The sequence below is a fragment of the Miscanthus floridulus genome, chromosome 5 (assembly GCF_019320115.1).
Source record: "Miscanthus floridulus cultivar M001 chromosome 5, ASM1932011v1, whole genome shotgun sequence".
Taxonomy (NCBI): Eukaryota; Viridiplantae; Streptophyta; class Magnoliopsida; order Poales; family Poaceae; genus Miscanthus; species Miscanthus floridulus.
In genome coordinates, this window is record NC_089584.1 from 134,786,520 (window position 1) to 134,800,859 (window position 14,340).

General features: G+C 56.5%; 1 protein-coding gene across 1 annotated transcript in view; it reads right to left on the reverse strand.

Moving 5' to 3' along the window:
* Window positions 1-648: 648 nt before the first annotated feature.
* The window catches only part of LOC136455408 (uncharacterized), a 19,016-nt gene continuing 5,324 nt past the window's right edge, over window positions 649-14,340 (reverse strand). Inside the window, exon 4 of the mRNA XM_066455445.1 lies at window positions 649-670. Within this exon, the coding sequence (XP_066311542.1) occupies window positions 649-670 (22 nt within the window). The remainder of the gene's footprint in view (window positions 671-14,340) is intronic.

Genomic DNA, 14,340 nt, shown 5'->3' on the forward strand with positions numbered 1-14,340 from the left:
TATTTCTCAGGATCTTTTGCAGGCTGGCGAGACCAATATTTTCAGCCGGTCGTGCGACTATGCTTGTGACAGTCCTACTCGGTACTCACCGTATGCATCACTAGCTCGCTTCAGAACTAGGCTAACCCGATCTACTCCCTCGCTATCCCCAGCCACGAACACACAGGACTCAGGCTACGGTGAGTACCGAGTCATTCGGGCGTGGAAGACCATACCAAAAAATATCCAGAAGGATACGACCGTGCGCGATGGAGGACAGCGCAAAAGGAACATACAGTCACTCTACTGTAGTCAGGACAATTATTCTCCATCCTAAATATTATATGATGTACCAAAATAAAATAATCAAAGTGTTCTTACGAGAATACTATGGAAGGTACAGCATAATACAAAGAGAAGTTGGAAGATTAATAAAGCCCAATTATGACAAAGAATGTCCTGAGTCCTGTGTGTTCGTGGCTGGGGATAGCGAGGGAGTAGATCGGGTTAGCCTGGTTCTAAAGCGAGCTAATGATGTAGCCTGAGTCTTGTGTGTTCGTGGCTGGGGATAGCGAGGGAGTAGACCGGGTTAGCCTGGTTCTGAAGCGAGCTAGTAATACATACGGTGAGTACCGAGTAGGACTATCACAAGCATAGTCGCACGACCGGCTAAAATATTGGTCTCGCCAGTCTGCAAAAGATCCCGAGAAATATTAATCAGCATACTCACTAATATTCAATAATCAGCACTATTCAAATTCAGCGTTCACTATTTAAATTCAGGGCACTATTCAAAGTACTCGATACTATTCAAATTCGGAATATAAACAGTGCACGAGCACTCACCAGAGAGTGGCTCAGGCACTAAACTTCTTCACTATTCAAGAACTATGCGTGTAACTATTTGGAGCACTTCGTATTTCTTTATGGATGCAGGATGCATACGATTAGTGAGTATGAGTGCGATTATTGAATTTGCGTGCGATTAGTGAGTATGCTGATTAATATTTCTCAGGATCTTTTGCAGGCTGGCGAGACCAAAATTTCAGCCGGTCGTGCTGATTAATATTTCTCAGAATCTTTTGCAGGCTGGCGAGACCAATATTTCAGCCGGTCGTGCGACTATGCTTGTGACAGTCCTACTTGGTACTCATCGTATACATCACTAGCTCGCTTCAGAACCAGGCTAACCCGGTCGTGCGACTATGCTTGTGACAGTCCTACTCGGTACTTACCTTGCTACTCTATAAAGCAAGACGCCGGGCGCATTCAGTCGGCACCACACCACGACATCAGAATACCAGACCATCATCGGAGCGAACCACCAGACACCGAAGACACCACACTCCACTCCACCAACTCTCCACTCACACATACACCATGAAGACATGATCTCAGAATGATTCTGAGGATCATCCACGAATAATAGTAATTACCCACTACCGTTGTATCACTCCACCTTTGTAAATTACAGAATAAGGGAGGTCTCCGTGTTCCTCTTGAGCTTGTAAGGTAATCCCTCAGGTTTGTGCTAAGTGCTTGGGGTTTTCCGAAAGAGAAAGCCGTATGTAAGCTTGCTCTGTGGAAATGAATTAAGCTTTCCTGTTTTAATCCCTGCCTTTCTTTAAGCTTGTTCATATGGAGCGATATCTCTGTGCTAGGGACCCTAGAGAAGAAGTCTCTGCGTGTGTTGTTCGCTACTATTCAAATTCGGAATATAAACAGTGCGCGAGCACTCACCAGAGAGTGGCTCAGGCACTCGGCTTCTTCACTATTCGAGCACTATGCGCGTAACTATTTGGAGCACTTCGTATTTCTTTATGGATGCAGGATGCGTGCGATTAATGAGTATGCGTGCGATTATTGAATATTAGTGAGTATGCTGATTAATATTTCTCAGAATCTTTTGCAGGCTGGCGAGACCAATATTTTCAGCCGGTCGTGCGACTATGCTTGTGACAGTCCTACTCGGTACTCACCGTATGCATCACTAGCTCGCTTCAGAACTAGGCTAACCCGGTCTACTCCCTCGCTATCCCCAGCCACGAACACACAGGACTCAGGCTACGGTGAGTACCGAGTCATTCGGGCGTGGAAGACCATACCAAAAAATATCCAGAAGGATACGACCGTGCGCGATGGAGGACAGCGCAAAAGGAATATACAGTCACTCTACTGTAGCCAGGATAATTATTCTCCATCCTGAATATTATATGATGTACCAAAATAAAATAATCAAAGTGTTCTTACGAGAATACTATGAAAGGTACAGCATAATACAAAGAGAAGTTGGAAGATTAATAAAGCCCAATTATGGCAAAGAATGTTAATTACGAAAAAAATATCATGAATTATTGTCCTGGTATGAAATATGGCAACCTGAAGAAGAGGACAACGAAGAAAATATTGAAGAGTCAAACAGGAAAGCTTAATTCATTTCCACAGAGCAAGCTTACATATGGCTTTCCCTTTCGAGAAACCCCAAGCACTTAGCACAAACCTGAGGGATTACCTTACAAGCTCAGGAGGAACACGGAGACCTCCCTTATTCTGTAATTTACAAAGGTGGAGTAATACAACTGTAGTGGGTGATTACTATTATTCGTGGATGATCCTCAGAATCCTTCATTCCTAGATCTGATGTCTGCCTCTGGGCACTCATTGCTATTTGCACTTGCTTTATGATTTCGTCCTACATTCTAACTTGCATGTCTTTTTCGTGCTCTTGTGCTTGAAGCAACGCCTCCTGTCTTTTCGTAATTGACATTCTTTGCCATAATTAGGCTTTATTAATCTTTCAACTTATCTTTGTATTATGTTGTACCTTCCATAGTATTCTCGTAAGAACACTTTGATTATTTTATTTTGGTACATCATATAATATTTAGGATGGAGAATAATTGTCCTGGCTACAGTAGAGTGACTGTATGTTCCTTTTGCGCTGTCCTCCATCGCGCACGGTCGTATCCTTCTGCATATTCTTTGGTATGGTCTTCCACGAGTTACTATTCACATTACTATTCAAATTCAGTGTTCACTATTCAAATTCAGGGTACTATTCAAAATACTCGCTACTATTCAAATTCAGAATATGAACAGTGCACGAGCACTCACCAGAGAGTGGCTCAGGCACTAAACTTCTTCACTATTCAAGCACTATGTGCGTAACTATTTAGAGCACTTTGTATTTCTTTATGGATGCAGGATGCGTGCGATTAGTGAGTATGCATGTGATTATTGAATATTAGTGAGTATGCTAATTAATATTTCTCAGGATCTTTTGCAGGCTGGCGAGACCGTAGGGAGGCACCGAGCCACCGAGGCCCAGCGAACGGCCTCGGCACCCACTAGAGAAACCCGCCGGTATTCTTGGAGCGCGTCTCCGAACCGCTAGCCGACCCCCAGCGAACGGGGTACGGGCCTCCACTCGGACTTACCCGATAACAGCTCACCGGAAATGCCGTCGCTCGCGCCCACCGAGGGTAGCATGGCATCTTCCACCCCTCCTTCCGAGCGAAAAGGAAGCACGAGGGTCGTACAAAAAGCCGGGGGAACCCCTGACGGCCTTCTCGCTCCGGGCGGAGGCTAAGGGGCTCTTTCCGCAACATCGTCGAGGCCCCGCGATCCGAACTCGCACCCACGGGCCCGGCGAACACGATGAAAACGCCTCGCTCGAAAGAGAAAAAAGCCCCTGAAGAAGTGAAATCACTCCTCCAGGGCCTCGGGGGCTACACCCGGCGGGTGCGCTCACGCGCACCCACCGAAACCTCGAAAACAAAACACCATCCCGACAGAAACTATCAAGAGCCAATTCTCGTCAGAACCTCAGGGGGGAGTGCCTCCACTCCCCCCAAGGCTCGGGGGCTACTGTCGGATACCGTGAGAAGGGGTACCCTAAGCAAGATCCAAAAAACTGCTTAGACCCTAAAACAAGATCCAATAAGGCAAACGAGGTCTCAGCCAAAAATCTCCCCTTCGCCGAGGCCCCTTCGCCCGAGGCCTCCTCACCGAGGCCTCAGAAGAAGTACCGATTCTCCGATTCGCCCGAGGCCTCCTCGCCGAGGTCTGCGATTCTCCGATTCGCCCGAGGCCTCCTCGTCGAGGTCTGCGATTCTTCGATTCGCGCGAGGCCGGCTCGCCACCAGCCCCACGACCACCGCTTTGACTAGACTATTCCGGCTGGACATCACATCTAATCAAGGCGCTCAACCACTCCGACAACCACACGACGGCACAGTACAGCGAAGTGGTAGACCAGCACGTCAGCGCCCTGCCACCCACGACGGGATCGTGCAGGGGTTACCGGCTACTGTGCTGCCTAAACTCCTGCACCAAGGACGAACACGACGTGGGGAGTCAGAACTGGGTTCCTGTGACCTCAGGACCAGCGAACTGACCGAGTTCCGCCTTGCCCGAGACTCCCAGTAGGGCCTCGGGCGAGCTGGCCATGCTCCGCCTCGTCCGAGGCTGGGCTCGTCCCGCAACCTCGTCGCCTCCGCCTCAAAAGTCGCTCTAGCAGGCTGTCGCATCCAATTAATGCGCCCGGCCGCACCCACTACGTAAGCCACGATCGGCAGTACGCCACGACAGGAGCGACGGGACAACGGTCAAATCGCCTTTTTACCATCCCTTACTGACAATACAGGGTACCATATCCTGTAGACGCATGTTCCGCACTGTTCCGCCTAAATCAACTACGACGATGACCGCCAAGACCCCACATTGCCGCCTGCAAAGGCCTCGGCACAGCAGGCCTCGGCACAGCGGGTCTTGGCCTCAGCGCGGCGGGTCTCGGCACAACCGACTACAGCAGCCACCAGGCCTCGGCACTTCACCAAGTCAACAAATGAACAGGAGCGCAGCATGTCGCCGGCCTGGAGACCATACCGACTAGACACCGACGGGAACTCCCACGACGCCGCGCTGCTCCGGGGAGCAGAATACGTCAGCAAATAGTAGCCTTCTCATGTACTTCTGGCTTCCTCCTTGTGGGTATAAAAGGAGGTAGCCGGTACCATTTCTAGGGGGAAAAAGAACAAGAAGACGAACACACCGATAGAACCACGCTTCCACGCTGCTTGGGAACAACGTCTCGAGCAGTCCGCACCACCCTCGCCGAGACTTGGGGCTAGCTCCCTCTCTCACCTAGCTTGTAACCCCTACTACGAGCACTCAGGTGCGAGGAATACAAGATCAATCTCTCAGACTGGACGTAGGGCCTCGATTGCCTGAACCAGTATAAACCTTGTGTCTCTTTGCATCAACATCCGGGATTAGGGGCACGCAGCACAAATTCACTCGTTGGTTGAGGGACCCCCGGTTCCAAAACACCGACAGATGGCGCGCCAGGTAGGGGGCGTCTGCGTGTCAGCTTCGTCATCCTAGCAAGTTCCGGATGGCAGACCACATACGACCATTGCGTCTCGGCACCATAGTTTGGTTCGGGAGCCTAGAGTTCATGTCTCTAGGGCATGAGTACGACATGGTGCTCCTCACTCCTCGAACCCCACCGTCCGACGACGAAGTCGCGCCCCGGCAGCCCAGGCGCAGGCGGCGCCCAGGCGGCCGCTCTCGCCACGCTCGCCAGGTACGGCGCGAGCAAGGCCACCCCGACGCTACGCGAGCCCGGGGCGGCACGCCATTCCCCGCCGATGCCCTACGACCAGCTGTTGGTACGGGGTCCCTGGCTGGGGACCTGTTTGACCTAAGCCTAGACGAAGGAAAATCGCCGGTGGCTTACGGCGATGCCCAGTCATCTAACCCCGCTCCGCCACTCCCTGAAGAGCCGACCCCGGCGGGGCAGAATCTGGAGATGGCCCCGTCCCCATACCCCTTTGGGTTGAGAAATGCCGCCGCCTCTTATGCCTACGCTTACGCTGCCACTCACGAGCACCCCTCGGAATGCCGCCAGCGCTTCGCTCTCGACTTGAGCACCCGCTCCGACTCCTCGGACGAGGACGAGGCATGGCCCAGGGTGGATTTCTCCGAACTCCACAACCCTGGGGCTTTGCGCCAATTCTTGGCCGCAAGCGATTACTGCCTCGGCTACTCCGGCTCCGACGATGAAGGGACTTACGATCCATCTCGTGAGTGCTTCCACGTCGGGCTCGGGATGCCAAGGGCGGGCGAAGAGAACGAGAGGACGGGCAACCATTCCCCGCCCCGGGCAGGGGCGGGCGACGCCACACCCCCGCGTCTCGAGGCCCCGGCAGCACGGAACGAGAATCCCGTCCACGGGGGGCATCGACGCCCAGACCTGGAGCAGCTCCGCGAGCTTCAAGCCAAGGTCGAACAAGACCGACTCCTTCTGCAACAGCTTCGGGACACTCTCGAGCAGGAGCAGCAAGGGCACGGTGAGGGCGGAGGGGCCCGAGGGAGGGCCCGCGACGTCCATCACCGCATCAACAACGACGAGGGGAGAGAGCCACCCCCAATCTTTAATCGCGCTAGCCAGAATGTCGCAGCTGCTGCAATGCTGGTCCGAGCAATGCCCGAGCCCTCCACCACCGAGGGGCGACGGGTCCGCGGAGAGCTCCGCGACCTCCTCGAGACCGCAGCAGTGCAGCAGGCCGAAAGTTCCACCTCCTGCCAGCGCGGAGGCACTTCGGAGCAACCCACGGCATGACCTCGCCAAGGCCAGGATGCCTCGGTTCGTCCCGAGCCCGCTCGCGCGCCGACGGTCAACAGGGCCCTCTCGGTGCGCGACCGACCTGGACACCAACGCGAGGTACAAGGCGACCACGAGGTAGTTGGCAGGCGACGGTGCCACGACGACGGAGCCGCCCGGGGCTACCACCCACACCGAGGCGGTCGCTACGACAGTGGTGAGGACCGCAGTCCTTCCCCTGAGCCGCCAGGACCTCGGGTCTTCAGCAGGGCCATTCGCGTTGCTCCTTTCCCCGCCCGGTCCCGACAGCCGGCCAACCTCGCGAAGTACAGCGGCGAGACCAACCCGGAACTCTGGCTCACCGATTACCGCCTGGCCTGCCAGCTAGGTGGCGCGGACGATGACCTGCTCATCATCCGCAATCTCCCTTTGCTCTTGTCGGACTCGGCGCGAGCCTGGCTGGAGCATCTCCCTCCCTCGCAAATCCACGACTGGCGCGACTTGGTTAGGATCTTCGTCGGGAACTTCCAGGGCACATACGTGCGCCCTGGGAATTCCTGGGATCTTAAAAGCTCCCGCCAGAAGCCAGACGAGTCTCTCCGAGACTTCATCCGACGCTTCTCCAAACAGTGCACCGAGCTACCCAGCGTCGGCGACTTGGAGATCGTCCAGGCTTTCCTCTCCGGCACCACTTGTCGGGACTTGGTCCGAGAGTTAGGACGCAACGTCCCACGCTCTGCTGCCGCGCTCCTCGACATCGCCACCAGCTTCGCCTCAGGGGAAGAAGCTGTCGGAGCCATCTTCCCCAACACCGATTCCAAGGGGAAGCGGAGGGAAGAGGCCCCCGAGGCCTCAGCCCCCCACCTCCCTAAGAAAAAGAAGAAGGGTCACCCAGGGAAGCAGGAAGTTCTCGAGGCCGTCCATGTCGCCACAACGGATCGCAGGAATCCCCGTGGCCCCCGCGGCCCCGGGCTATTTGACGACATGCTGAAGAAGCCCTGCCCTTACCATCAAGGTCCGGTGAAGCATGCCCTCGAGGAGTGCACCATGCTCCGGCACTACTACGCCAGGCTCGGGCTCCCCGACGACGACGCCAAGCAGAAGAGCCCCGGCGGTCGGAACGAGAACAAGGACGACAGGTTCCCCGAGGTACGCAACGCTTTCATGATCTTTGGCGGACCCTCGGCATGCCTCACGGCGCGCCAGCGAAAGAGGGAACGCCGGGAGGTTTTCTCGGTCAAGGTGGCCACCCCCCGGTACCTCGACTGGTCTCGAGAGGCAATCACCTTCGATCGGGATGACCACCCTGATTATGTTCCAAACCCCGGGCAGTACCCGCTTGTCGTCGACCCGATCGTCGGCAACACCCGACTTACCAAAGTGCTCATGGATGGGGGCAGCGGCCTCAACATCCTCTACGTCAACACTCTGGAGCTCCTGGAGCTCGACCAATCGCGGCTCCGAGGTGGTTCCGCGCCCTTCCACGGCATCGTGCCAGGAAAGCGCACGCGACCCCTCGGGCGCATCGACTTACCCGTCTGCTTCGGCACTCCCTCCAACTACCGCAAGGAGGTCCTCACCTTCGAGGTGGTTGAATTCAAAGGGGCTTACCACGCCATCTTGGGGCGCCCGTGCTACGCCAAGTTCATGGCGATCCCCAATTACACCTACCTCAAGCTCAAGATGCCAGGCCCCAACGGCATCATCACCGTCGAGTCCACGTACGAACATGCATACGACTGCGACGTCGAGTGCATCGAGTACGCCGAGGCCATCGCGGAGGCCGAGGCCCTCATCGCCGATCTCGACCAGCTTGCTAACGAGGTTCCCGACGCCAAGCGGCGCGTCGGGACCTTCGAGCCCGTGGAGGACGTCAAGCTCGTCCCCGTCGATCCCACCGTCCCCGACGGCCGGGGACTGAAGGTCAGCGCCACCCTCGACAGCAAATAGGAGGCCGTGCTCATCGACTTTCTCCGTGCGAACGTCGATATGTTCGCATGGAGCCCCTCGGACATGCCGGGCATACCAAGGGAGGTCGCCGAGCATGCCTTAGACATCCGGGTGGGCTCCAGACCGGCAAGACAGCGCCTGCGCCGGTTTGACGAGGAGAAGCGCAGGGCTATCGGCGAAGAAGTGCAGAAGCTCGTAGCAGCTGGGTTCATCAAGGAAGTATTCCATCCAGAGTGGTTGGCTAACCCCGTATTAGTCAGGAAAAAAAGTGGCAAGTGGAGGATGTGCGTGGACTACACTGGTCTAAATAAAGCGTGCCCGAAGGTCCCGTTCCCACTACCGCGAATTGACCAAATCGTCGACTCCACTGCGGGATGCGAAACCCTCTCCTTCCTCGATGCGTATTCCGGTTATCACCAAATCAAGATGAAAGAGTCCGACCAGCTCACGACTTCTTTCATCACTCCATTCGGCATGTACTGCTACGTAACCATGCCGTTTGGCCTCAGAAACGCAGGGGCTACTTACCAGCGGTGCATGATCCAAGTCTTTGGCGAACACATCGGGCGAACCATCGAGGCCTACGTGGATGACATCGTAGTCAAGTCCAGGAAGGCCGATGATCTCGTCGGTGACTTGGAGACTGCCTTCACTTGTCTCAGAGAGAAGGGCATCAAGCTCAACCCCGAGAAGTGCGTCTTCGGGGTTCCCCGAGGCATGCTCTTGGGATTCATAGTCTCGGAACGTGGAATCGAGGCCAACCCGGAGAAGGTCTCGGCCGTGACCAACATGGGCCCGATCCGAGACCTCAAAGGGGTGCAGAGGGTCATGGGATGCCTCGCGGCCCTAAGCCGCTTCATCTCGCGCCTCGGCGAAAAAGGCCTGCCCCTGTACCGCCTCTTAAGAAAGTCCGAGTGCTTTTCTTGGACCACCGAGGCCGAGGTAGCCCTCGCCAGGCTCAAGGCACTGCTCACCAACCCCCCTGTCCTGGTTCCGCCCACCGAGGGCGAGCACCTCTTACTCTACGTCACCGCGACAACCCAAGTGGTCAGCGCGGCCGTAGTAGTCGAGAGGCAGGAGAAGGGACATGCTCTACCCGTCCAGCGACCTGTCTACTTCATCAGCGAGGTGCTCTCCGAGACTAAGACGCGTTACCCCCACATCCAGAAGCTGGTTTACACTGTAGTCTTGGCTCGACGCAAGCTGCGTCACTACTTTGAGTCCCACCCGGTGACTGTGGTGTCGTCTTTTCCTCTGGGAGAGATAATCCAAAACCGGGAGGCCTCGGGTAGAATAGCCAAGTGGGCTGTTGAACTCATGGGGGAAACCTTGTCTTTCGCGCCTCGGAAAGCGATCAAATCACAGGTCCTGGCCGACTTTGTAGCTGAGTGGACCGACACACAGCTGCCACCCGTTCAAATCCAATCAGAATGCTGGACCATGTACTTCGACGGGTCTCTGATGAAGACTGGGGCTGGCGTGGGCCTGCTCTTGGTCTCGCCCCTTGGAGTACACATGCGCTACATGATCCGGCTTCACTTCGCTGCCTCCAACAATGTGGCCGAATACGAGGCCCTCGTCAATGGCTTACAAATCGCCATCGAACTTGGAGTGCGGCGTCTCGAAGTACGGGGTGATTCGCAGCTCGTCGTCGATCAGGTGATGAAAGAGTTAAGCTGCCATGACCCCAAAATGAAGGCGTACTGCACGATAGTACGTCGCCTGGAGGACAAGTTCGACGGCCTCGAACTCAACCACGTCGCTCGAAAGTTCAATGAGGCCGCAGACGAACTAGTAAAGATGGCGTCGGCACGGACCCCGGTTCCCCGAACGTCTTCGCCAGAGACCTCCGCAAGCCATCCGTCGACTACGCCTCGGCAATAGAAGAAGGCCCATCGACCGAGCCCACCGCAGGGCTCGAGGCCCCCTCTACCACCGAGACCTTGCCAGCCGAGCCCGAGGCCATGGCGATTGACGCAGAGCCTCCCAAGGCCGACCAAGAAACGGACTGGCGAGTCCCTTTCCTTGATCGCCTCGTTCGGGGAGAGCTTCCTACTGACAGAACCGAAGCCCGGTGGCTCGCGCGGCGTGCCAAGACTTACGTCCTCTGCGACGGCGAGTTGTATAGGCGTAGCCCATCCGGTATTCTCCAACGATGCATCACCACCGAGGCTGGCCAATCCTTACTTTGGGACTTGCACGCGGGAGTCTGCGGGCACCACGCGGCGCCTCGGGCGCTCGTGGGTAACGCCTTCCGCCAAGGATTCAATTGGCCGACGGCGGTGGCCGACGCCACGAGGCTAGTACGCTCCTGCGAGGGATGCCAGTACTACGCTCGACAGACGCACCTCCCAGCCCAAGCCCTCCAAACCATCCCCATCACATGGCCATTCGCTGTATGGGGGCTGGACAAGGTTGGGCCTCTGCAAAAGGCACCCGGGGGCTATACCCATCTGCTGGTAGCTATCGACAAATTCTCCAAATGGATCGAGGCTCGTCCGATCGCTCAAATCAAATCCGAGCAAGCGGTGCTGTTCTTTACGGATATCATCCATAGGTTCGGGGTTCCTAACACCATCATCACTGACAATGGGACACAATTCACCGGTCGCAAGTTCCTAACGTTCTGCGACGACCACCACATCCGGGTGGCCTGGTCGGCCGTAGGACACCCAAGGACGAATGGCCAAGTAGAGCGTGCCAACGGCATGATCCTACAAGGCCTTAAGCCAAGGATATTCAACCAGTTGAAAAAGTTTGGCAAGAAATGGCTTACCGAACTCCCGTCAGTCATCTGGAGCCTAAGAAATACCCCGAGCCGAGCCACGGGATTCACACCGTTCTTCCTAGTCTATGGAGCCGAGGCCATCCTCCCCACTGACTTAGAATACGGTTCCCCGAGGCTACAGGCGTACAGCGAGCAAAGCAACCGCACTACCCGCGAAGACGCCCTTGACCAACTGGAGGAAGCCCGAGACGTCGCGCTGCTACACTCGGCCAGGTACCAGCAAGCCCTACGACGCTACCAAGCCCGGCGCGTCCGAAGCCGAGACCTGAAGGTGGGCGACCTGGTGCTGAGACTGAGGCAGAGCAACAAGGGCCGCCACAAGCTGACCCCACCCTGGGAAGGGCCGTACATCGTCGCTCAAGTGCTGAAGCCCGGGACCTACAAGTTAGCCAACGAGAAGGGCGAAATCTTCACCAACGCTTGGAACATAGAACAGCTACGTCGTTTCTACCCTTAAAATTCCAAACGTTGTTTACATTGTTTCTCGAAATGCAATAAAGAAGCGTTCTTAGTTGTTATAATTTTTCGAGAAACCTCCCTTATAGACAAGCCGATTGTATAGAACCCAAGGACCGTACGATCGTCTCAAAGGTGAAAAGGCCGGCTGAGCCATGAGAACGGCCTACGCCTCCGGGCTACGGCAACTCCCTCACCACCTTTTCACCCAAAGGACAGCGTAGGCTCCGAGGAAGTTCTGTACAAAGAGCTTGTCTATCAATAAGGGCTCGACATCACAATAACGATATAAGGGAGACTCGGCTCTGCCTCTGCAAAGCCGGGCCTCCCTCGGGGGCTAGAAAGGGGGAACCCCCTAAGTCCCGAACACCATTCATTAATGGTCTTTCAAAAAATTTCTACGCCAAACTCTCTCGCGCTCCGACGGGACCTTCACAAGAAACCCAAAGACCAAAAGTTTGTCTGGAGGCCAAAGGGCCGGTCGAGACGTGAGAACGGCCTACGCCTCTGGGCTACGGCAGCTCCCTCACCACCCTTCGCCGAAGGACGGCTTAGGTCCCGAGGGTTTTCTTTGCGGTTTCCCAAGATCGAGACAGAGGGCACAGGCTCGGAAGTAGAATAGAAAAACGATTAAAAGACGCACGTACGCAAATACTTTATAGGCCTCGACGGCCACAAAGACGTCACGGTATGATAACTAACCCAATCCGGTTACATGGCCCCTTTTGGCCCAGGTCAAAGCTCAAGGATCGGCGGCCGGCGCGGGAGGGACTACCTCTTCTTCAAATAGACGGGCCAGCGCTGTGCCAGGTGCCTCGGCCGCCTCCAACAGCCTCACGACCTCTGCATCAGCCTCCTCATCATCTTCTAGCAACACATAGCCGTCGTTGATAGCCTCGAGGTTGATGGCGTAGTGCGAGGAGACGACGGCCAGGGCGCGCTTGACACCCGTGTGCAACGCCCCTCGGAGTCTCTCGCGGACGTGGCCGCTCAACGCAATCAGGCGGCTCCCAAGGGAGCTAGCTGATTGGACCTCCTCGACGTCCAGAGCCTCGCAGGCGGTCCGGACAGCGCTGCGCAGCGCCTCGTGCTCCCGGACCTCAACATCCAGCGCCGCTTACGCTGCGACGGAGGCCTTGGCCGCCTGGGAGGCCTCTTTCCCCAAATCTACGTCGCGACGAGGGGTCAGGAGTCAAAACGCGAACCAGAGCAAATGGATCGAGGAACATGGTTCAGCGGAACTTACCCTCGGCCTTGCTCTTCCAGGCTGAGACCTCGACCCGAGAAGCCTCGGCCGCCTTGGTAGCCTCTGCCAAGGCGACTTTCGTCGCCTGATGCTCGCTCTGCTCCGTACCCAGCTGCCCGGCTGTGACCTTAGCAGAGGCCGTCGCTTCTTGGGCCCGAAGCCTGAAGGAGTCTCGCTCCTCCTCCAGTTCCTTGATCTTGGCCACCAGAGGGGCGGACTGCTCCTTAGCCGTGGCCAACTCGGCCTGAATGTCAGCACAACGAAGGCAGAGGTCCTCCACTTCCGCACTCCGCCGCCGACAATAGCCCCTGGGCATCGGCAAGCAGGCCCTTTTGGCGCCGGAGCTGGTCCCAGATATCCCTCTCGTTTTCACAGGAACACCAATTTCCCAAGGGATCGGGTCTCGTAGCTCCCTAAGGAGGCAAAACAAAAAACGCACGTCAAAACATGCGAGGGGGCTCGGAGAGAAAACAACGCGGCACGAGAGAGGAAAGTACTTACCGCGTGACACCGGCAAGTCCTGACCCATAATAGTCATCGATTAGCTTGTCTGTAGGAAAGACGCACTGCCAGTTGGCGGTTGGGTACTGCCTCGAGGGTGCCCAATGCCCCCCCTCTTGGCGGTATCTTCAAGGGCGAACACAGGCTCCCCTAGGGGTCAGGCCCGGGTTCCACCAGAAAAACACGCGGGAAGTTCCACCCACGAGGATCGGGCCGTAGCCGGACAAGAACCGAACACTCCCCCGGCGGGATCTGGGAATGGATGCTTGCGCCAGGTACTGGCCGCCTCGACGTCCGCGCCGCCTCCTTTACTCGGGAGGAATCATCAGACGAGATTGTCTGAACCAGGGGCACGGCGCCCAAAATTTGTCCGTCTCCCCTCCATCGCCTCGGGTCTCGACGGACCCGGGGGCTCTGGCCTCCGCCATCTATTCCCGATGCCCCGGCGTAATTCCACCGCCCTGACGTCGGAGTCTTGGGGCTCCGGCATCACCCTCAATGGCCTCCGGCAATAGCAGACGCCCCAGCCTCCTTCGCCCCAAAGGACCCACAACATCGCGAGGCATGGGATCCTCCTCCTCCACTCGCTCCACGGCCGCCGCGGGCCCCCTTTTCGTGGGCAGCCGGCCTGCCTTCCAAAATGGCTCCGCCCGAGCCGCGCCGCGTAGCACGCCAGCCTGTGCCTCCGCTGCCTGAGGGGCGGAGGAGCTGTAACGTTCACCTTGAGCGCCTTACGGGGCGCCAAGGGAGGATCTTCCACCAGAGCGTCTGGTGGAAGAAAATACACTCCCAAGGTCAGGCATGCAACCAAGG